Consider the following 23,953-nt stretch of genomic DNA (forward strand, 5'->3'; position numbering starts at 1 on the left):
GAGACATAATGCTTTTATATTGATTGCTTAATCGAAATTGAACATAGATAGCAATGCCAAGATAGTGGAACTTTACAAGACACCTACCACGTCTATATTGCAGAAAACTTCATATTTGCAGAACTCATGGGAAAATATGTACCCGTATAAATGTGTGTAAAAAAAACAAAATAGGACAGAGAAGTATAACCTATATAACAGCATACACTATAATGCCATAGTGTATTTTTTGTAAGCTAATGACTGAAATATATATATTTAAAAATATTTGACTATGGTCTCCCTCCATCATACCTGTCAAATTTCTTTTCAGTTACTGTAGCTTCTTATGCAACTGCTTCTATAATATTTCCAAGTCAATAAAATATTGAGCATTTTCACCAGAAGGCATTCCTCCTCAGAATATGTTTAAGACATAGTGACAGACATTACACAGCTTTTTTTATTTATTATTAAAGGTGCTCTAAGCGATGTCATGTGTTTTTTAGGCCAAAACATTTTTTGTCACATACAGCAAACATCTCCTCACTATCCGCTGGCTGCCTGTCCCCTGAACACACTGTAAAGAAACGCGATCTCTGTAGACAGCCCATGCTTCACAAACAGCACCAAAAACAAACTGCAGCGACCCGCTCCCCAAAACATAACAAACTGTTCCAGCCAATGACCGACAAGAAGGGTTTGGGGGGTTAGTGTGCGGATGAGGAGGAGGGAGGGTCTAGCTAGCCTCCGTTTTGTTTGACAATAGTTCGAACGTCAACAAGAAGTGACGTCACCCAGGATCGCTTAGAGAACCTTTAAACCAAAGATATTATCCAAACATCATTTTTGTCTCATTAGGTTGAAGTTGCAGTCACTGTAATTTCTACATACACTACCAGTAATTTTTTTTAAATAAGTCTCTTATGCTCATTCCAAGGCTGCATTTACTTAATCAATAATACAGTAAAGCAGTATAATGTGAATTATTATCACAAAAATTATAATATATTTTAAAATGTAATTGATTCATGTGATGCAAAGCTGAATTTCAGCATCACTTCTCCCATCTTCAGTGTCACATTCTAATTAGGGATGCACCCATATGAAAATTTTGGCAGATACTGATAACCAATAATTCTTTATATTTGAAAGCTGATAACCGATATATTGGCCGATAAATCTATATCCAATTTTGTATGTACTTTTTGAGAGCCTGATTACAAAAACAAAGGTCTCACCATTAAAATCCATGTCTCAAGCATACAATTATAATGTTCTCATTATAATTTTATGTAGCCTATATGACAGACTTGTGCCGCACATGTTGCTGTATTTTCCTTTTTGGAAGTGATTCTAATCATATTTCAAGCAATTCAAAACCATCATGGCGAGCAGTGCGGAAATAATCCATTATTTATCGGCTTTAATATATCGGCTAAATTTTCTTATCAGGCCGATAACAATAACATTAAAAATGTACATATATCGGCCGATACCGATATGGTGGCAAATATATCGTGCATCCCTAATTCTAATGTGCTGATTTGGTGCTCAAGAAAAAATGTCTTATTATTATCAATACTGAACACATTTGCTGCTTACCTTTTTTTTTTAGGATTCTTTGAGGAATATAAAGTTCAAAAGAAATAGAAATGGTTTGTGACATCATACATGTCTTTACTGCCACTTTTGACAGTTAGTCCTTTCTGAATAAAAGTATCAATTTCTTTCCTACTGACCCTAAACTTTTGGACGGTGTAGTGTAGTTTAGAAACTAAGTTTCTGCTCTGACTTCAGAAAGATAACACTAAGAAGAGGGCGATGACGAGATGCAGATGGTTTCCACATTTAGTAGGGAAGGTGAGAAGCTGTGTTCACAGAAAGACTTTCCATGACGTTTCTTCACCAGAGATTGTAGGTGTGAGTGCTTATGTATATGTCTCGGTTTCACTCGGATGATCATTTTAATTGCTGCTCTGCTAGACGTAGGAGCAGCATTAATGACGTTTGGTTTATTTTAAGACACTGCTCTAAGCTAAACTTAGCAGCATAACCTTATACATTCTGCATTAAACCACTTTATTCCTTCACGATATGGATTTCTTACATGGTACTTAAGTTGTAAATGGCAAGACATTTATTAGCTACATATTATTAGTACATTTACAGAAGATCTAAACATGGCTAAGAGTTACATCTACTCCAACTGGAATATGAATGGTTTCGTCACTATGCAGTTAAACAATTAATGTATGATTAAAAAGATGCTCACACATGACTGTCCCATTCCCACTTGAGAATATTCCGCAAAATAATTGTTTGACAATTTTCCCTCAAACTGAAAGCTATTTTTCACAGAATAAAACATTTTGAAAGATAATTGCGACTTTCTTTCATGCAATTGCGAGTTTATATCTCACGATTCTGACCTTATAACACGCAATTGCGACTTTATAGCATGCAATTCTGACTTCATCATAACCCATTTGCGACGTTGTATCAAGCAATTCAGAGATAAAAACTCAGAAATGCAAGATGTAAACTCGCCATTTAAAAAAAAAACAAAAGTCAGAATTGTGAGATAAAAAGTCGCCATTACCTTTTTTATTTTTTATTCTGTGGCGGAAACAAGCTTCCATAGGAGTCAGCCAAACCGGTATGACTTTGTTTGTTTTCTGTGGAATCCAAAATAATTTATTCCGAAAAGTGCATTTTTTGTCCATACAATGAAAGTCAATGGGGTCCAATGCTGTTTGAAAAAGAAAGAAAGTCAAAGAGGTTTGAAATGAAGGGTTTATAGAAGCACAAAGCACAACACATCTGTGAGCGAATGTCCACAGCGGTGCATCAGGGCTGCTATGTATCCAGTGCAATCGCCTCGCTCATTCCTAAGTGGTAAGGTAAGCTCACCGACTCACACGTGCGAGATTGAGTCCACCACATCGACAGATTCAGATTTCCATTATCCTCTCCACAGGAGTTGGTTGTGTTGAGAGCGGCGCTCCCTGGAGGTTTGTCTTGATTCTGTAGGTTGAATATTTTTGGGAGGGAGGCCAGAGCCAGCGCTGAGGCTGGGGACGGGCCACAGAGGCGCAAACGCAAAGCCTTGGCTGAGCGGTGGAGGTCACCAATGAAGCAGTAGCAAAATGGGTTGAGAGAAGAGTTGGTGAGGCCTAACCATTGTGCAAAGGGTCTGGTCTGTAAGAGCCAGTCCGGTGGATGGCGGAGCTCACGGTCCAGCCAAATATCAGTCACGTACATAGGCAACCATGACAGAGCGAAGAGCAGCACCAAAGCTGCGACCATACGTGCGATCTGCTTGCGCCCCTGCAACCTCGTTTCATGAAGCGCCTGAGAACGGGGGTCCAGCTCTGTGAAATGACCCTCGGTGCCAGTGCTGCGCAGCCGGCGACACGTGAGGAAGGCTAGAGTAAGATTGAACGCGACAGGTAGGCAGTAGAGTGCGCTGAACAGCAGGACGTTGTACGCCTGTCGCAAGCGTGGCTGAGGCCACACCTCTGCACACACGGGCAGCACGATGGCCAGCCCTTCGATCAAAGCTACTTCATCACGCCTGGTAACTATTGCAACGGGCATGCAGATCACTGAGGAGACGATCCACACGATTGTGACGGAGGCGAGGATGCGTCGACGAGTGAAGTAGGCTCGGGATTGTAGCGGCGAGTGAACAGCATAGTACCGGCTGATGCTGATGACAGTGATGCTCAGGACGCTGGCCGAAACTGACACCGCTTGCGTGAATGGCACCGCGCGGCACAGAAAGTCTCCGTACACCCATGGTGTGTAGATGCGGTGGCCGAGGGTGACGGGCATGCACACGCAAACAACTGCTAGATCGCACACCGCTAGGTTTATCAGCAGGCAGCGGGTGGCGCTCGCACCCGACAGACGCATGCTTCCATGCTGGCCAAGAAGGACTTTGAGGGACATGACATTTCCTAAGAAACCCACAAGGAAGGAAATAGAGTAAAGGACAGTCAATATAATGGTGCCAGGCTCTCGGATGGTGAGGAACAGCTGCCATTCTAAAGCAGCATTATCCTGGAAGAAGAAGGAGCTGTTGAAGAAGCTGGCTGGAGTCGACCTGCTCTTGTTTTGAGGTTCACGTTGAAGGTCCAATGCCCTGGGAAGGGCGTAGAACTGGGTTGGTGGCTGATCTGGGGTCAGATTCATAGTGGTTTTCCCGTGATGTTGAGTGGGTCAACTATGACAGAACTACATCATGACTAAACTACATGGTAACAGTTTGAAGTTTTTACTTTACTTTGCAGGTACTAACGTTTCCATTCATGCACAAAAAAGCTCGAAGGCCATGACAGCAAAAAGCAGATGATGTGAAATCCATTCTTTCCTTTTGTCGTTTCACTAACTCAAAGCCAATGCATCTCTTCTTCCACAAAGTATTGACTACACCATTCACTTTTAACTCCCCAGACAATATAGATGACAACAAAAGCAAACAAGACCCTCTTCTTTATCTAATATGTATACCTCGTCTTCATTCCTTTGTTTTCTTCCTTCACATCTTGAGGTCATATGTATCTTCATGTATGACCTGAAAAAGGACAGAGACAGTTACACACATAGATGCACATGACACGCCACGGACATACACATTTATTCACATACCCCTTAAAAGAATGTAGAAAAGCCGCGAACAAGTAAAAGCTTTCCAAATCCTTTGATTTATTCATACTTTCAGTCTCACGCTGCATAGTGTGTGTATAAGGGAAGCTGAGATTCCCATATTAAATTTAAAGTGCTTACAGCAGTAAATAAGACAGAAAGGTTTTTACTTTGTATCAATAAATAGCTTTGTTTTCCCCAATTCACCTGTCAAACTGATTTGCAGTCATGCTGATGTATAATCATGAATGGTGTTGCAAATGTTTTAATCCATTCATAAAAACGCTTGTACTTATTGGTTACCATTTTTATTTTATGAATATAAAATAACATAAAACATAATATTTTATAATAATAATATAGGCCTACATGCCGATGAAGTTAAATAATTTAAGATTAAAAAAGCAGAAATATCTTCATAACTTATTAAAACACTATGCCCTCGATATAAATGTTATTGCTATCAATAATAATTGTAGATAAAATATATATTTTAAAAAGACGAAACATATTCAGCAGTCGACACAGAACACAGCTAATTTTACACACAGATGGATTTGAAATGGATGGCTACTTACTCAAACGATCATAACGCTCTGATGTATCTTCCAATAGGTCAAAAGTTAATATATGTCCTCCAGGTAAATATCAACGTACATTTTCCAACAGACTTCCATTAAATCCAGCGCGTTGAGGCGTCAGTTACCTGTTCACGACCTCTGGTAAAGGAGATGAGTGAGTTATCGGTTGAGGTTCAAGGCAAGCTGAAGCTTTGTCTTTAACTGTGTGCGATCGCTGCGCACATGCGCCCCCTCGCGGCAGATGAAGACACTGACAGCCGCCGGTCACCAGCTGTGCTTTCCTCCTGAGCAACCCTGTGGCAAGAAGAGCACGTCCAGCCAGGTACAATCATTTAAATATTTAAGTTGTAAAGTGATGAAATGTAGTAAATAGAATGAAATTAATAATAGAAGCCCACCCTAGTCATTTTCTGCTCTACCATAAAAATCTCACTCTCATTAGACTATACTGAAATACATCAGTCTGGAGTGGACACGATTTAAAAAAATAAATAAACAAAATTTAAATCAGAACTTCCTTAAATAAATTGCAATTTAAAAAATAAATATAAACTATTCTTTTCATCATTACACATATAAAAAATAATATTGTTATGAAAACAATTGCACGTTGCAACATGTTAAGGGGCCAAAAAAGAATAATTTCTTTATGCAATAATAGCATATGATTGAGAGAGAAACCAAGCTCACATGTGTATAGCTACTGTAGATCTGCACCCGTTCATCCCTTAATTAACTCACACTCTGTTCTGGACCACAATGTTACTTTCACCTGTCAGCACATTTCATGTGATATATTTCTCCTTTTTCTGAATTCATTATAGGCTAAGTAAGAGTTTCCCATTTTCTGGCACACCATCTGTGCAGAATTTCTGTTCTACGTCTGTGCCTACTGCAATTACTCTGGAGCATTATTCGTATAAGCCCTGTGATATAGATGCAATTACAATACACCATATCATAATTTAACCCTTGTGCATCAATTTGAAAAAGTTAGGTCCTAGAGGACAAAAATGTCAACAACAAAAAACTGTCATAAAAATTGTAAGCTTTGGAGCACAGACTAAAGTTTGGTCTCATTTTTAAAAAAGACCCTTGGCCGCTAAAACATTATAGCTTTATAATTTATCCAATTGGCTCTGCAGAAGCAGAAAACAGGAATAAAGCGATTTGCTTTAGGCCAAATCTGAGAAAAAGGCACCATCTGGTAAAAAATAGTAAACATGTTTATTTTGAAGCCTTGCCAACAGATTGAAAGCCTATTAACAAAGACTGTATCATGGGATTAAAAATGGCAGTTTTAATGGGTTTCAATCGGGACATTTTTGTTCTTAAGATCCTAGTGAAACTGTTTTGTGTACCTAGTGCAAAATAGATTTATTAAAGGAAATGGGGGTGAAATAGTAAAATTCCCCCCAAAAAATACTCACTTGTGCCAAAATTTATGCAGTCAGCGTTAACACAGGCAAAAACTGAAAAAGACAAAAATGTCCATAAATGTCCTTATGGACGCACAAGGGTTAAACAACCAAGACTTGAATAAGCCTAAGCAGACAAAAGTTCAAACAAATTTGGTCTCCTGACCCTTTTATATGAAAACGAAATATCAAGATATTGATTATTTGTTAAATAGCCTATTCATGAATGTCAACAAAGGCTACTCTGAGGAGTGGCAGTGCGGTGATTGGTGATAACTATAAAATCAAAGTTATATTGATCCAAATATACTCCCATTCTCGCTTTCGCTTTTAATGTAGCCTACTATAGGCCATTTACCACGTAGAAAATAGTAAACGTGTGACTCTGAACAAATGAGCGATTTATAATGTAGGGCGGGACACGTCAGATTCTAGAGAGCATTTGATTGGACAGTAAATCTGATGAGAAGCTGAAGTGCAGAGTGATGTCATCAAAATTGAATGTTTATCTTCCAAATCATGCGAATTTTGTCATTGTTTTGGAGCACACTAGCTTATAAATAACAATTAGGCTAACATATTCATACTAAAAGCCAAATAAGTTAAATTTTGGTGTCATGTGGACTTTAAAACTGTGGACAAAACTGCCGCGCGCGCTAAACTGATCAACTCACCAACTTCACACAATGGTCTTTTAAACGATTTAAAGAGAAAATCTTTTCTTTCTTTTTTTTTGACAATTAAATTGTTTTTACACAGCCTCTGTAACATTACCTGAAAATAACCTAGATGTCTTTTTTTTATTTTATGAAAATTAGGCTGTTGTATAGCTGGCTGCATGTCTACTAGTTGTAGCAATATTAAAAATGCGTCTCTCCAACGAACGAATCCTGGTGCCAGAAAACGTGTGGCGAAAATAAGACGTGACAACGGAACTTAATACAGACAAGTATTGAACAGATATGTAGGCCTATTATAGACTTGTTTAAATTCACAAAAATATAAATATATTTGGTGGCAACTTTTGTTGCTTGTAAACCCAACTCCCCATTGCGGTAGTAGGTGAGATATGAAAAAGAGCAGTCTGGGCCCTGGAAATTCTGGAATCCTGGAAACGACATGAGGGTGAATATGAAAAAAGAATTTTCCGTTTAGTGCGAACCATCCCTTTAATACTAAATCAATGTCTATACAAGCAATACCAATGTAGCCTACTTTACACGTGTCTAGTGCATGTTATAATAATGGCTTTGGATAGCAGCCATCCCAGGAACAACACACAAGTTTAGACTACTTTTCTATATGGCATTTAAAGATAGCAGTTTATTAACAGCCCAACTGCATTTTTTTGTTGTTCTACTACAACATGATCTAATTTTAAATGTACACCTGCTCACATACTTCATGCAGTTTTCAAACAAACAAGTGTACAAATTCTCTATTCAAGTACTTTGGCATACGTTCATAGCTTATCTTTCCATTTTAAGCATCAAAATTCCAGGGCCAAGATTTTTTTTAAGAGCATACCTTGATAAATGCATACCTCGATAAAGTCTTTTTCTGTCTTCAGGCACTGATGCTCAACACCCTGCACCAGATAAGTTCATTTTAATATATTATTAAAACATTAAATCCAGGCTCAGAAAATCAATTTTCCTGACATGTACAACATCTTAAATCACAAATGAAAAAAATAAAAATAAAAAACATGAAAAATCCATAAGAATTGTTATCAAAACATCAATTTATGACAAATCATTATTCACATTTAGAAAGGAGTGAGTAGGCTCATTTGTTATGGTCTATACAATTGAAAGCTAACAATACGCTAGAAAAAAAATGTGTACATTTACAGAAAGAAAGGTTACTGTATGAAAATGTTACGAAAGGCAGAATATTTCTTCCTAATATTTTTCCTTCAGTCGTGCAACTGCATCATATGGTACAGAATCATAGATCTGAACATTTGGATTGTCTCTATATAATGGTTAGTGGTTGAATACATGTAAATACTGCAAAAAGACTCACATATTTTAGAGCATTTTTACATTGTGTCTATTGAGTGTTAAGGTGCATTTTTGTCCACTATGACTTTTTCTGTAATATTCTGTGTTTATGTGAAACGTTTAGTGTTGCTTTTTGTGCATGAGTGTTTTTCTAGGATTGTAACCGTGGTTGCCTGACACTACATGGTCAAAGCATATCTGTGCATGAGTTTTAAGGGTTAGGGATACAAGCCCTTTCCTGTTTGCATCCAAACACAGCATCCACTTTTGTTACACAAAAAGATTAATTCAAACAACACGCAACCTCAATCGACTGAGGGTGTCACAAAGTCAGAAAAGATAGAGCATTATAGCATCTTCCAGTTTAAAATGACATTTCTACCTGCTAATGTAATTTATGATATTTATTCAAATTAAAAGAATCCATAAACACCTACGTTCAAGAATCGCGATGTCTCGAGAGTGGCATTAGATGCCACATTTTACGCATGATAACATTAGCGGTTGATTGGCGTCATGACAATGTCTAAACACTAATGTCAGCGTTATGACACTGGATGCAAGTAAATGAAACCAACAATACTGCACTGGTAAAGACAGCTAGGTTATCTTACACTACATCCACACAAGTCTTACTTAGTGACTGCATGACAAGGAGGAACTTTCCACAGTTTCATTGTCCCATCAGTTTTTTCCCCTATCCATTTAAAAAAAAAAAATAATCCTGTGGTGGAAAGGAGGCGAAACCACAAAAGTCCTGTTGGTGGCACACGTCCAGTGTCCATATTGCAGATTCATCAACACCACAGAGAAGTGTTTCCCCATTGATGTAAAACAGAAATAAAGAAAAAGGCTGACCATGGTGAAAATCAAATCTGATTCACTACAAAACAAAAGACAAAGAAAAATCTCCTTCTAAAGAATGTGAAGCCTGGACAACGAAGAGAGAGAAAAAAAAAAGAAAAAAAAAAGATTTACATGTGGGGCAGTGGGGAGGCATTTCTCTTTATGTCCAGGTATCCCTTCTCCTTTTCCACTGAGCAAATTTTCCTCCGTTAGAAATATTCACATTTAAAGTGTGCACATACACACAAGCACCCACAAGTGTATTCACAAATTCAAGTGATATGTCTACAAAACATGTACTATTATTTCATCACAGAGTTCATTGACAATTTTTTTTTACAGGTATTCTTCACTGCAGCTTTAAGCCACGGCAAATGTTGCACTGCACTGTTACACAGAAGATTAGTGCACCAAGTTTGTAGTGTTGATCATTTAGACATTTTTAAGTACAAAAACACTTACTATTTACAAAGAGCAAAGCTCGCGAGTTGTGCCGAGTTAAAACACACTCACTAATGCACAAGGCAAACATGCCACGCACGCAAACACACTGTTAGTGTGCTGTGCAATTGTTTCCCTTCTAGAATAAGATACTGAATGTGCATAATGGCTCAAAGGCTTGATGGCTGTCAATTCACACTGTAGAACACCATAGATTACACTGTACTGTAAATACAAAGAATGGCCTTCAATGACAGAAACATTTGTTAATCCACAGAGTCACAAGTATGCAGTGAACCCATAAACACTTGTAAAGATCTCCGTTTACATTAAATTGCAATGATGGATACCTTGGATTGTGGCTGTACTAGTAGAACACTGCCATATTGTCAGGAACTGCAGAGAAAGCGCAAAAGCTGCATCGTTAAAACCTTGTTAAACTATATCGACAAGTGTAATTTGCGAAATACTTAAAAATAGAACTCCATCATAAAATCAAATGTCATAGGTGACATTTCTTGCACAGCACGGCAAGACTCTTAAAAATGACAGTGGTGTAAACCATTATCCTGCTGTGGTAATGTGGTCCTGCAGTCCTTGCCAATATGGCTGCCCTGAGAGACTCTCTGTGAGGGTAGTATGGGAATTACTGTGCAGACGACTGAGAGGAGTCCTCCAGAAGAGGGCAGTGTAGTTGCTGTGATGCATTGTGTGCGATTAGAGGAGTAAAAAAAAGGGCAGTTTTAACAAAAGTTTGGTTGAATGGAGTCTTTAAAAAGCCAGAGTATATAAGCATGGATGGCTGATTCCAATCGGATAAAGATGTTAGGGTGAATTTCTTTACTAGCAAATGTCTGAACATCGAGGTGGAGACAAACTTTGTACTGGTGGACTTGACGGGTAGATGAATATTGGTTACGCATTTGAGGATGGTTAATGGATGGCGGAGTGGGGTCGGTGGATAGCTGAATTTGGTCGGCTATTGGGAGCTGAGCGGCTGATCAAGTCTGGTCGCATGTTGGGCTCCAGACCGTTCTGGGATTCTGATGGCCTGGACTGGTCTGGGTGGCTGGTTGCCAGATATTTGGCCCTCATGCTTGAGGTGTACTGCAAAACAGGGTGAGAAAACAAGGAAAAGGGGAGGGAAAACACCATCACATCATTCTGAAGAGGTTTTTAACAGTACAATACAAAACTTTTTTTCAGAATATGGATCATAAAATTATTTAGTCAGTCAAAGTAAGGAAAGGTTACAATTTCTACATGGCCATTAGGACAGATTATAGCCATAGAGTCTTACAAACATGAAGCACATATAAATATGAACCTCATTCTGTCGCTCTTGCTAACTCACTCACATGCGTTACAGACAAACTGACAGCCATTTGGACAGCCTGATGGTTTTTTAAAGCCAAAGGTTACTGTGATGATGCACATTAACATTAAGCGATAAGATACTTTTCTCCTCGAGCTCGACTTTTGAGTGCAAATTGATTTAAAAAGAGTGCAATTAATGTGAAAATAAATAGAAAAGAAGAAATTGACACTAACAAATAGGAAAAGAAAACGGCAGTGAATGAGAATGACACATATATACAGAAATATGTGGGGGAATATTAACAACTTGGGTTATAATGTGAGACAGTTTACAAAACAGACATGCATGAGCTATGTTTTTCAGGTGGGTGAGAAAGAGACAAAATTCATGCATATTTTGAATCATAAAATCCAGAGAAGGAGAGACTATTCCGTAATATATCGGCTATTCCAATTCCTGCATGAACAGGCACCAAAAAGCAGCATCCTGGACCTGGACCATGACATTATTGAGAATAAGATAAAATCCTTTCAAAGAAACATGGTTTCTTGGGTGGTCTCTCCAGTCTGGAGTTTGAATACGCATGCGTCACGTCCAGGGCCCATGAACACAGATTCAAAAGGAAAAAAACACCTAGAAAGTAAAACGGAGTGAGAGCGCCGCTTAGAAGTCGGAGTTTTCTGAACTAACTAATCGGAGGATGAAGGATGCCCTTGCATGCCAAGTCTGGTTAAAAGAGCTGCGCTGTTACTTCAAAAAGAGTACCATGCTCCCCTATTCACCGCACTTGAACCAAGAGAGGCATTCTCTGGTCTCGTCATTGACTATACATGCAATCATGCAAACTCCAGGATTCTGAAAAGCATTGCAAAACCCACTTCCACTCAATGAGGGGCCTTGACTTGAAGAAGAAAAATGAATGCCGTCTCAGAATATGCTTTAAAGGAATGGTTTACCCAAAAATGCATAATCTATTACCATTTACTCCAAACCCATACAATGTTCTTCCATAGAACACAAAAGGAGAAAGTTAGCAAAATGTTCATGCAGCCCCTTTTTCATACAATGCAGATGAATGGAAATGGACCAAATTAAAGAAAAATGGCAAAAAGGCACCATAGAAATACCCTTAAAGTAGTCTATACAAACCATACATTATATTCCAAGTCTTCAGAAGCCATACAAAAGCTTTGTGTGAGGAACGGACTGAAATGCAAGTTATTTGCAGAGAATCTTCCCTAATGTTATTAAAAATACTCCTTTTCCGCAGCACTGATACACTGGTACCTTGCACTTGTACCACGCTCTCTCTTCTCTCAGATTTTTGTGGGCATGATTACAGAATTTCATACTTTCAAGCAGATTTGCAATGAGAAGTGTTTGTAAACCATTTGCATTTGTGAAGTAAAATAATATACTAAATATAAAGTGGGTTTTTGTACAGTTCAGTTGTATTATAAAAGTAATATATTTCTGCCATAATAATAATAATAATAATAATGATAATAATTACCCATGGTATTGAATATCAATATTTTTCAAGGTATTGTAAAAACACTACATCTAAAAATGACAATTTAGGTCTGTTCCTCACATAAAGCTATCTAAGACTAGACTGGTTGTATAAATAGCTTTTACAGTGCTTTTTTGTCATGTTTGGACCACGTCATTTCCATTGGCGTTTTCTTTTATTGTATGGAAAAGAGAACCTATCAATCAAATTCGAAGGTAGAAAATAAACAAATGATGACAGAAATTTGGCTCGTGCCATCTCACCTTGTTCTTTGTGAGGACTTTTTTGTGGCGGTTATGCAAAGACGACTTGTAATTAGTGTTGCATACAGGCTGCCAAAATGACCTTCCAGACTCTTTATGTATGTGTTTGGGTTGACAGTGTTCACCAATATAATATAACTATGGTAAAATCGAAGTTTGACAGTTGTCAAAGCTGGTAATTACATACTTATCAGTAAGAGACAGGCATAAATACTACCACTCTAACATCCTGTTGTCTGGATTATCTAAGCAATTTAGGGCAACTACAAATCAGTTGTGTCAATCATGGGGCAGGGTTGCAGGAAGATCCATGCTATCTAATAAAAGAGTAACTGAATGTGTGACAGTACGCTAAATAGCGACTGTACATCTACAGACATGTGTGTTTGTGTAAATGTGCTTGTGCACTTACTGACGGCGGGGGGGATTCTCTGCCAATGAGTGGCGTGTTCTCGCACCGAGGGGTCTGAAAGTTAGCATTCTGGCTCCTGCGTCACAAACGAGACACCAGTTACTCTGACTCCCTCTTCATGGGAGGGATTTCCACACCGCGATGCACTAAACTTTACAAATCTGACAAAGCTTTGAACTGCAGGGTAGGAGTAATGCGCAAAGCCATTGGGTGATACCACTATGCACTATATTAAGTCATATCCACTATATATGTAGAGGTACATTATAGATATCGCTTAGGATGTGTGAAACATCATCTATATTTACAGGGTAAACCTAATTGCACAAGCTGAATTATCTACTTTAGGGCTGCACGATATATTGTTTTAGCATCGATTTGTGCATCCCTATGTAAAGTATAGGGATCGTAGTCGATCCATACGGACCAGGCATGTGATTCTCAGATTAATTGCGAAGTTTAACCATCATAGAGCGCAGGTTTATTATGTGCACTTGTTTTAGGTCCTGTCAGTTAAAACATTTAAGCCATTTTAAACCATTCGAGTGCAAGGAGATGCGAAAGAGAACTCAATTTGAAACTCGCGCACTGTTTTCTGTGCTGCGCACACACTTGAACACCGAATTTAGTTCTCTTTCACATCTATTTGTGCTTGAGCGGACATGCCTGTCTCGCCGAGTATCCTCGTAAATAGTCACTTACGGCTTACGTGAACATAAAACAACTTAGAAAGAAAACAGATGCGTATCATTATATTGGATCTGTGCATTCCATCTTAAAGTGACAGCAGCCTAATATACCCGCTGCTGTTAATTAAACACCAAAATACAAAAAGAAAATCACTTTTGCAGCTTTAACAAAGATTAATTATATTTAATTTATACAGTTAAGACTAAGCAGTTTTATTTTACATTTCTGTACCTGAATACTGTTAGACTCACCTGAAAAACGAAGCACCGTTTATTTCATTTGTATCTTTGTTCTATTGTATTTATCCATGCTTGTAATTTGTTTATTATATTCTATGCAGTTTTACTGCCCTACAAAATCATCCCAATCATTCTAGAATTATTAATTCTATCCAAAAAGAGCTATTCAAGTCATCTGGTGAAATAGTTTATGTCGCGCAATATATACGGCAGAAAAACGAAATATTGCAATATCATTTTTTTCCAATATGGTGCAGCCCTAATCTGCTTATACTTCCCATGCCATAATATGTTTGTTTCTACACGCTGTTTACAGCTCTATATTTATAATAACTTTAATAAGTAAAACCCATGCAGTATTAACAACTGAAATCTGAAAACCTACGGTAAATACAGCAAAGCCCATGCAGTAATCTATGCTTGCGAACCTATACTACAGGACCTGTCATACCGGTACGGTCCTTCAGATCCAGCCCATGCATTAGGATGAGTTTAGCGTGGCTACACTCACATGTACTCAGTGACTGGTGCGTTGCTGACAGTGTGTGCCGCAGCGGGGAGACTAGCCTCGCTGCCGTAGGTGCTGCTGCCACAGCTGTACAGGCTGGGCATGTGCACGCGGTACAGGTTATCGTGCGGTGCTCGCGGCCCGAGTGTGGCCGTAGTCTCATCGCCATCCTCCTCCTCAGACCTTCAGACAAATTAGCACAGGTCAAACACGTGCCCCTGGGTCGGAGGGGAGGGCAGGGCAAGGCAAAAGTCTCTCCTCTCACTAGACTTGGTGAATAATACAACTTTAAAACCAGTTTTCACGCCAAATGCTTTTGTTTTCTCAGTTTCATCTCTGTCGGTTAACATGACAAAAGGGAAAGTTCTGTTGAGAGCGTATTTAATGACTATGTGGGAATATATATAGGCCTATTTTTTTTTTTAGAACCCACCCCCCCACTCCAACTTATTCAAGCTAGAGTCACTGCATGTTTTATATGAATTGCATGCATTCAGATTCAATTTTATCTCATTCAACTCCACACTTACAATGAGTAGAACAAATAAAATCCTCTCAACACCTTTTAGCCAAGCAATGTGCTTTTAGAGATATATTGCATATCTTAGTAATGGCTATAAAAAAAGTATTAAATTAAAATACATTTTAAACTTTCAAAATATTCAAATAGAAAACAGTTTTTTTAAATTGTAATATTTCACAATATTACTGTTTTTACCTTGTTTTTAATCAAATAAATGCTGCCTTAGTGAGCATAAGAGAATGTTTAAAACAGTCCAAACTTTTGAGTGGTAGTGTACATTATTATATTTTAGATATTATTTATATTAAAATAAATGTTGAATTAAAATCATTTCAAATAATTTGACTCTTTACTGAAAAATCTAATGTACATGAAGTCTTGATGCTCTCAAGTGATTTTTTTATTCATGATTTTTAATGGCTTACTGAATGTTGTGGTTGAACTAATTAGGAAATGGTTTATCTGCCAACTAATGGAAAATCTAGGCTCATTACAACCTATTACAAACCAATCAGAGTCATCAGGGCATTTTTAGATTAAGTGTAAAATTGGCAGTCAGGATGCTAAAGCAAACAAAAAACGTCTCCATTCATTTTTTGTATGTCTTTGCTTTAATACATGTGCATAGTCAATGTAAAAAATAAATAAGTAAAATAAAAGTCAAAACAATCCTACAGCCATAGAGAAAGTAAAAGTACTAAAATGATGCTAGTCAGAAGCAATTCAAGAGAACTTAAAACTCACAAAAACTACTGTGGATGTCCATTGCATGTCCAATGGATTGTCCTCAGTAACCACTGAACGTTCTCTCAGTGATTTGAGTCATGCATTAAATCAACAAACACCCACTATGAATCGGATTTGAAACGTAACAAAGGGGGGAGGGGAGGAACGCATTTTAAAGGAAAGAAATTAAAAAAAGAAAAAGTGGATCTGTGAAGGTGTAGATTTGGATGCCACTTTGATCGACATATTGTTCGTGTAACTCTTAACAGACCTTTTCCAAACCACCTTGCCGAGTGTGTAATCTAGACAAATGAACAGTTTCACATCACCAACATAGTTTCAATGATGATGATACTCTTCACAAATGCACATCAGCCTTGCTTGCAATTTCATAAGTCCAAAGGGAGGCAACATCTTCCACAGAAATATCAGTCTGCCTTTGCACAGAATTTGGAATAGGGTCTCTTTGTTCTTTCCCTTTGCAGAGAAACACACGCACTGACGCAGACAGATGCTACACCGTGAGTCAAAAAGCAAATACCTCCATCGCCTTAATTCAAATTACTCCGTTCAAAATATACTACTATTTTTCTTTCATATGCAAGCTATGTTTAGGTAACCCATTGAGCAATACAAAAGCGTGTCGCTTACACATACTATGGGGCAGTGGGTTTTCCAAATCTATGACACAAAAAGGAATGAACGACAAGACAACATAAACTACACGGTCATGAGAAGATGATTAATATGTGAAAACAGAAGGAGCAGATGTGAAAAAAGCATTAAACACACGTGACTGGCAGTCAATTCTATGTCCATGAAATGAAGTCCTTGTCTATCTACTGGAGTTGAGTTTAAGGTACTTTGCCCTCCTGCACCCCTCCCTCCCTCTCTTTTGACCCTTGCCCGCTCACCTCTTGCTCTGCCAGGTGTGAGGCACACTGCAAACGATGGAGCTAAACATTAGCGCAGTGACGAATGAGAAAAGGACCAGATAAATGAGACCCTCAACTCCATCGTAACACAGTCCAGTCAGAGCCTGGACATAGTCCTGTGAGACAAAGAAAAAGATGAAGAGTCAAATGAACAGTCTGTTCTTGTTTTAGAAGTCTTTGCACACTGTAAAGGAAGTACAAACACAATCGTGGGAAGCAATATATGGGTGTTCCTTCAAGGGGTTGATTTTTATTAAAACTAACGCTTTTTCTTTTACTTATACACTACCCATATCAAATATTTTGGGGTCAGCAAGATATTTGAATGGTTTTTGAAAAAAGTCTCAAGCTCACAAAAGTATTTATTTGATCAAGAAATCAGTCAAAACTGTAATATTGTGAAAGTTACTTTTCTTTTTGAATGTATTTATAAATGTAAATTATTCCTGTGATGGCAAAGCTGAATTTTCAGCATCGTTACGGCAGTCTTCAGTGTCACATGATCCTTCAGAAATCACTCTAATATGCTGCTTTGGTTTTCAGGATTCGTTGATGAATGGAAAGTTTAAAAGAACAGCATTTATTTGAAATGGAAATCTTTTGTAAAGTTATAAATGTCTTTATTGTCACTTTTGAACAATTTAATGCGTCCTGAATTAAAGTATTAATTTCTTTTTCTCTCTCTCTCTCTCTCTCAAAAAAATAAAATAAATAAATAATCTTAATGACCCCAACCTTTGGAACGGTAGTGTATGTCTTAAACATTTTACCATCATTTATTTGTGCTATTTTTCAAAAAGCATTTTATGTATTGTCTTTGTTTTACCCTTGTCCCACACCCATATTATCACTTTTATAGTATTAAAATCCATCATAAAAATCATGCTTTACAATAACTATGATAATCTAAACAAAATATAATAATCGTGAAATAAATAAATAAATGTAAAATTGTGCATCTAAAAGTTTTTTGTAAGACACTGGGGGTAGAGGCGACATATTTTAACATTCACAATCATATCACTTTGTCACTACATTTTGTAAACCGAGATGAGTCATAAAAAATCTCTACACAAAACACGCATACCATGTGCAGGCTCCGACAATCGACCAGGGCAGTGAGGTGGTGGAGGCTAACTTCAGTGGAGTTTAACACCGCCTGCATCTCCTCCAGGTTACTCTGATAACCAACCCAGAGAGAGACGAAGAACATAAACAGATAAACATTCGGAAAACGGAGTAAAGCCACGCACAGTTTTACTCTTAAAGACATCCGCAATCTCACACCTTTGTCTTGGGGAATTCTCTGATAGCGGAACGCAAGAGCTCAGAAACATCATCCTGCATCTCCACAAGAGCTTTATGGCTCCCGGAGAGTTTCTGCAAATCAGAAGAATAATGTATAATTCATGAAAGAGAACGAGATCATTTGAAAGAGAACAGAGAGAGCGAGAGTAATTAAGTACCTGCTGAAATGGGTTGGTCTGTCCCATGCTGCACTTCAGATAATACTGCAGGATATCTAACACACACAGAGCATAAATAATAATAAATACATATGAAATCCAATAAATATGATCATTCTTTTACTCATCATCACATAATGACAGGTTTCCGCATCATTCCTCTCATCTTCCGTTGGTCAACAAACAGATAATTCTAGATTAGATAAGGAATTATTGTTGAAATCGCTCTGCAAAGAAAACAGGTAATGCAAACTAACAAAAATCTGTTGGTAGCAGTACATGCATCTGCCTCTCATGAGTCACTGTGACCCACTAGTTTATTATTTACTAAGCCAGCTGGTTGAGATTACTGACAAAGAAAACAAACTTAATGTCATAACAAATGAAGCCAGTTGGCAGTGTGAATGTGAGTACGAGTGTATGAGAGAGATGACTGTAAAGACACTGGATTCATCTGAACCATAAGACTGCATGTTTGTGTGCTAGAAAAAGAAGAGAATTAGAGGAGCAGCAGTGGATTGACCTCAGGCGGAGGTTTAATGATTAATTAACCTCAGGATCTAAATCATCACACTCTTAGTAGGAGCAGATGTAAAAAATAAATCATGAAAAGTCACTGTAAGAAATCCCAATATAACAACAATATAATAACATCATTTTTACTTTAAAATAAGTTTGAGTGAATTAATAAATAGTGTAAACTAATTTTAATTTCAGAAATGTTGTGTATTTATCATTTGCTATTATTACATGATATAAAAATATTGATATCATATATTTTTTTAAATAACAGTTTTCTATTTTTATATATTTTAAAATGTAATGTATTCCTGTGATGCAAAGCTGATTTTTTTTTTAGCTTGTGGGAACTAATTAGCAATGACATCCATGTCTATCCAGTAAAGCCAAGGTCTGAGTGCAGGATACAAAACCTGCTTTGTACATTAACACCCTTTAAGAAAGCCTCCTCTGCATAGCAATGCTTCAGAACATTTAAAGCAATGAATGAATGAATGAGAGCGATTGTCAGCAAACACATTTTCTGTGAGGAGTATTGACTTCAAGACTTGATACACATCGATATGCACTGAATTATCAGTATATGATGTAAATAAAACACAAATCAAATACATAAATAAACGATTAAAATGAATGGCATTTGAGTTTTTGAGTCCAGTATTTAGTACTTTCTTTTGTGTGATCTGAGCCTAGTCACAAGCATTTCAATGTGAACCCAGTGTAAACTGTGCAAAAGACAAATAAACTGGACTTGACTTGGGAGTACACACCTTGGTTGATAACGGCGTTCTCACGCGTCACTTTGGTGATGAAAGAGTCAGGGGCAACACAAAAATCACTGGCAGTCTAGGGAAGAGACCAAGACATGAAGCACGTCTACATACCCTCAAACACAAGGACACAAGCACTCAAATACAGGTACAAAGACACAAACTTTCAAATGTTTATGGATATTTAAATGACTAAAGCCACATACTTGATTGTTAAGTTATTTATAATTCTCATTTCAAACATACACTACCATTCAAAAGTTTGTGGTCAGTACGATTATTTTAAGCAATTAATACTTTTATTTAGCAAGTAGGCATTAAATTGATGAAAATGGACAATTAATTAATTAACATTTTTACAACAACAACAAAAATTATAATAAATGCTATCTTTCTATTCATCAAAATCTGTCTTCAAAATTATTATTAATAAGAAATGTTTCTTGAGCACCGAATCAGCATATGAGAATGATTTCTGAAGGATCGTGCTCAGCGTTTGAAATGAACACCCGCCAAACGCAGGTAAAAATCAACTGTGGCGGCCGGGTAATGCTGTCAAATCACTAGCCAATGTGGCGTGTTACTTATGATGTTTACTCACTGTGCTGGGGAAGTTCGTGTAAGACAAATCTGCGCTGATTTAGTGCAAACACTCAACTTGTGAATCATCATTATATATATTAAATACAGCATATTGCGCAGAATCTGCGCATATCTGGCTTACTTGAACATACACGTCACTACGCAACAAATAAAAGCAAGCTTGTTCAATTGCATTGAAGCAATAGTGAAAATGTTTAAATTTAGTAGCCAGATTGGTGAAAAAGTTAATTTCAAACCCTGATCATGTTACACTGAAGAATGGCATGATGGCTGCTGAAAATTGTGCCATTACAAGAATAAATTGCATTTGAAAATTATATTAAAATAGAAATCAGTTATTTTAAATCTTATTAAATATTTTACAATAAAAATCTTACCGAACCCACACTTTTGAATTGTAGTGTATATACTTATTTTATTACATAGAATGCCAATATTTTCCTGATTAAAACAATCTCCACATAATTTGGCTCTACTTTATGATTCAAACTCTCTTTAGACTGCTATAGAGCCAAACAGAAATATCAGCATAAAGGTGAAGAGAATTGAAGATGTTTCTGCTAATTTACGCACCACAGCAACAGAAAACTCCAGCCCAAGTGAAGCCCAGCTGATCACCAGCGTCAGCACACCTAGCAAACAAACACTAAAGGATAGAAATAGAGTAAGATTATAAATTACCACAAAAATTAATAAACTGCACTCATCCCTCAGTCTTTACAATCATACTTATACATATACATTAGAAGACTTTGGACGCTCAGTACAGCAGTGTGTTGAAACTCAGGGTTCTGGTAAAGGGGCATGACATTTCCGAAACATGCTCAAAGGTGGTTGACCAATCACAACACACTGGTCCAGCCGACCAATCAGAGCACCTTGTACTTTTCAGAAGGAGGGGCTTCATAGAGACCGGAACTAAACAGAGCGTTAGAGAGGTTCTGCAACAATGTAAAATATGTTAAAAAGAATTGTTAAAAAGTGTTTTTTTTAACATTCAAGCATGAAATCCTATTCTAGTAGACCCCAAAAACAAAATCAAGGGCATAATATGGCTTCTTTAAATGCACAAACCTGTACAAAAATGGGTGTTATTTGAGGTTTCTTTTAATGCTATTACTGTCAACAGCCTAAATGCATCCGTGTTGTTTATGGATATTTTCTGGTTGGTTTCTTTTTAAACTCGTTTAGGGTCATAGTGAGTAACCCAGTTAGTAAACATCTCTGGGGATTAAAACAACCTCCCACTGACCAAATGTGCTTCTAGATACACATGCACCCTCAAACACTAATATAACCACAAACAAACACACGTACACAACACACGGCAGAAGAGGTGTCTTATTGCAGCAGAAGGAGTGAGAAAGTGAGTCAGAGTGAATCAAGGGGAGATCTTCACCCTCCCTTGTATACTAAATAGATTTTATTTTGCCTGAATCCATCTCTCCACTGACAACTCTCTCTGATTCGTGCTCTCTCTCTCTCTCTCTCTCTCTCTCTCTCTCTCTCTCTATTTCTAAAGGCTTTCAGAGAATGGATTTCAATTTTGCATAGTTACACGCTAAAAATAGGCATTTTCACACAACGATTTTAAACCTGGAAATTTCCAAACTGAAACTGTAAAGTCAGGGATTGGATTTTATCCTGAGGCAACCTCCCGCAATGCACCAGGAAAACAAGAAAGGCCCTTATGATTTATCTTGAAATATCATGTGATCTTGCATTGCAACATTGACATCCAGTTTTCTTTTTTCTTACACTTTCATTTGTTGTGATAGTCAAAGTCAGTTACATTTATTCAAGTTCTACAGACGCGAGTTCAAATCCGGGTCATTTTCCTACACTGTCATGTCACATCTCAAACCGCCCTGCTCAATTCAATAATGCCCACAAACATAATTAAAAAACAAAGTGTTATTTTAGTAGCATTTATATCCTATTATAGTATATTTATTTCAACTTTAAGTTAGTCATTTTGTTAGGTGCTTGTTATTTTTATTAGCTTTGGTTTTTTGTAAATATTTCTATTTAGCTTTTATTTATCGAGTTTTCAAAATCATTTTAATACTTGAAAAATAAAATTAGAACTGAAATACTCAACTGAAATTAGTTAGTTCATTAGGCATTTTTTTGTGATAGATTACATGGGTGGCTATTGTGTGTGATATTAAATAATAACATGTGTTAATCATTTTTGCACTCACCTGATCAAGATGCTTCTAGAGTTGCGTATGAGACCAACCAAAACGAGCAGGCAGATAACAACATCAAAGAGCAGCAGGCTCAGATAACCCAACCACCTACAAAACACACACACACACACGATCACTTCCAGGTGGCTGGACATTTCTTTAGAACTATCCAAAAGTAAGAACAGGTCTGGACTTTATTACTGAATAACTCTATTGTGTACTCTACATTATTAACGTCTCTGGACATTTAAGTCATACTTATGCCTGAAAGCCATTGAATTAGATAAAAAAAAGAAAAAAAAAGAAAAGCATGTGTCATCTGCAAACAAATCACACTAGACTACATTTTTGTAAAAATCGACAGGATTTAAGAAACCACCACTCTCTGCTGTAATACCTTTGAAACAAATTTAGACAGATCAAGATGATTTGACTGGACTTTATAATTACCTGTACCAGTCAAACTGCTCAGTGAGGGATGCCAGGTGATCCAAAGAGAGATCCGTAGTGCTCCAGAAAGGCACGTCCACCATCAGATTGATCAGCTCATCCAGCTGACCCTGCAGTTTCTGGACGATGGACAGGTAGTCTGTCTGCTTGGAGTACACAGTCTCCAGCTGCACCAAACCCTCCTGCAGGGTTTCATTCAGACTGCTGCTGCTCTCTGATACCTAAAATTAAAAAAAAAGCGTAAAAGGAAATACGTTAGGCTCAATTCATCAGATCCATATTTTTTTCTGCCACCTGAATCAAATAGGAAGATTACAATGATATCATTAGTGTTAGACCAGGACCTGGTTGTTGACCTATGTTAAAACAGTTGGAGCCATAGCCATGTGGGCAAGTGCTCTGACATATGGTACGGTTGCACTCTAGCGACCCAAGTTTGAGTCCTGGCGTGAGGTCCTGTCCCGGTCCAATTCCCCTCTCTCATCTGCCGTGATTTCCTGTCTGTCTACCTTCTGTCCTATCTAAATAAAAGGCAAAAAGCCTAAAAATAGCTATGTTCGGAGGGACCAAAATCCCATTTGCATTCAGTGAAGTTTAATTAGCACTTCTCCGATGACATGTTTTGGCTGTGTCAGTGTCATGGGCATTAGGGATGGGTTGACAATATCGATATTGAGGTTTTTAATCAATCTTCATTTTGATGAACTTATCTTTTAGGGCATTTTCACACCTGGTTCGTTTGAAACGTTTGTTTCAGAACCTGGTGGTTTTCTCCCTTAGTTCGGTTCATTTAGGCATACATGAACACAGCAATAGCGCTCGGATCCGCACCAAAACAAATCGCTTCTAGATTACCAGAACAAGGTGGTCTCGGACCAATTGAAAACAAACTAGGGCGGTTGACA

General features: G+C 37.6%; 2 protein-coding genes across 2 annotated transcripts in view; both read right to left on the bottom strand.

Moving 5' to 3' along the window:
- Positions 1 to 2,496: 2,496 nt before the first annotated feature.
- On the bottom strand, positions 2,497 to 4,395 carry zmp:0000001069 (QRFP-like peptide receptor). The gene has a single exon (XM_056264523.1). The coding sequence runs from the start codon at positions 4,174 to 4,176 to the stop codon at positions 2,839 to 2,841; it is 1,338 nt and encodes a 445-aa protein (XP_056120498.1). The 5' UTR covers positions 4,177 to 4,395; the 3' UTR covers positions 2,497 to 2,838.
- A 5,225-nt stretch (positions 4,396 to 9,620) lies between these two features.
- Positions 9,621 to 23,953, bottom strand: part of ttyh3b (tweety family member 3b) — a 37,264-nt gene continuing 22,931 nt past the window's right edge. The window contains exons 5-15 of the mRNA XM_056264566.1: positions 23,049 to 23,269; positions 22,611 to 22,706; positions 20,980 to 21,052; positions 19,804 to 19,879; positions 18,515 to 18,570; positions 18,336 to 18,428; positions 18,136 to 18,228; positions 17,028 to 17,164; positions 14,868 to 15,047; positions 13,428 to 13,503; positions 9,621 to 11,028 (exon numbers count right to left, since the gene is read on the bottom strand). Coding sequence (XP_056120541.1) covers positions 10,855 to 11,028; positions 13,428 to 13,503; positions 14,868 to 15,047; positions 17,028 to 17,164; positions 18,136 to 18,228; positions 18,336 to 18,428; positions 18,515 to 18,570; positions 19,804 to 19,879; positions 20,980 to 21,052; positions 22,611 to 22,706; positions 23,049 to 23,269 — 1,275 coding nt within the window. The 3' untranslated portion in view covers positions 9,621 to 10,854. The remainder of the gene's footprint in view (positions 11,029 to 13,427; positions 13,504 to 14,867; positions 15,048 to 17,027; positions 17,165 to 18,135; positions 18,229 to 18,335; positions 18,429 to 18,514; positions 18,571 to 19,803; positions 19,880 to 20,979; positions 21,053 to 22,610; positions 22,707 to 23,048; positions 23,270 to 23,953) is intronic.

This window comes from Rhinichthys klamathensis, unplaced genomic scaffold, assembly GCF_029890125.1.
Source record: "Rhinichthys klamathensis goyatoka isolate OS25496 unplaced genomic scaffold, OSU_Roscu_1.1 h1tg000222l_1, whole genome shotgun sequence".
Taxonomy (NCBI): domain Eukaryota; kingdom Metazoa; phylum Chordata; class Actinopteri; order Cypriniformes; family Leuciscidae; genus Rhinichthys; species Rhinichthys klamathensis.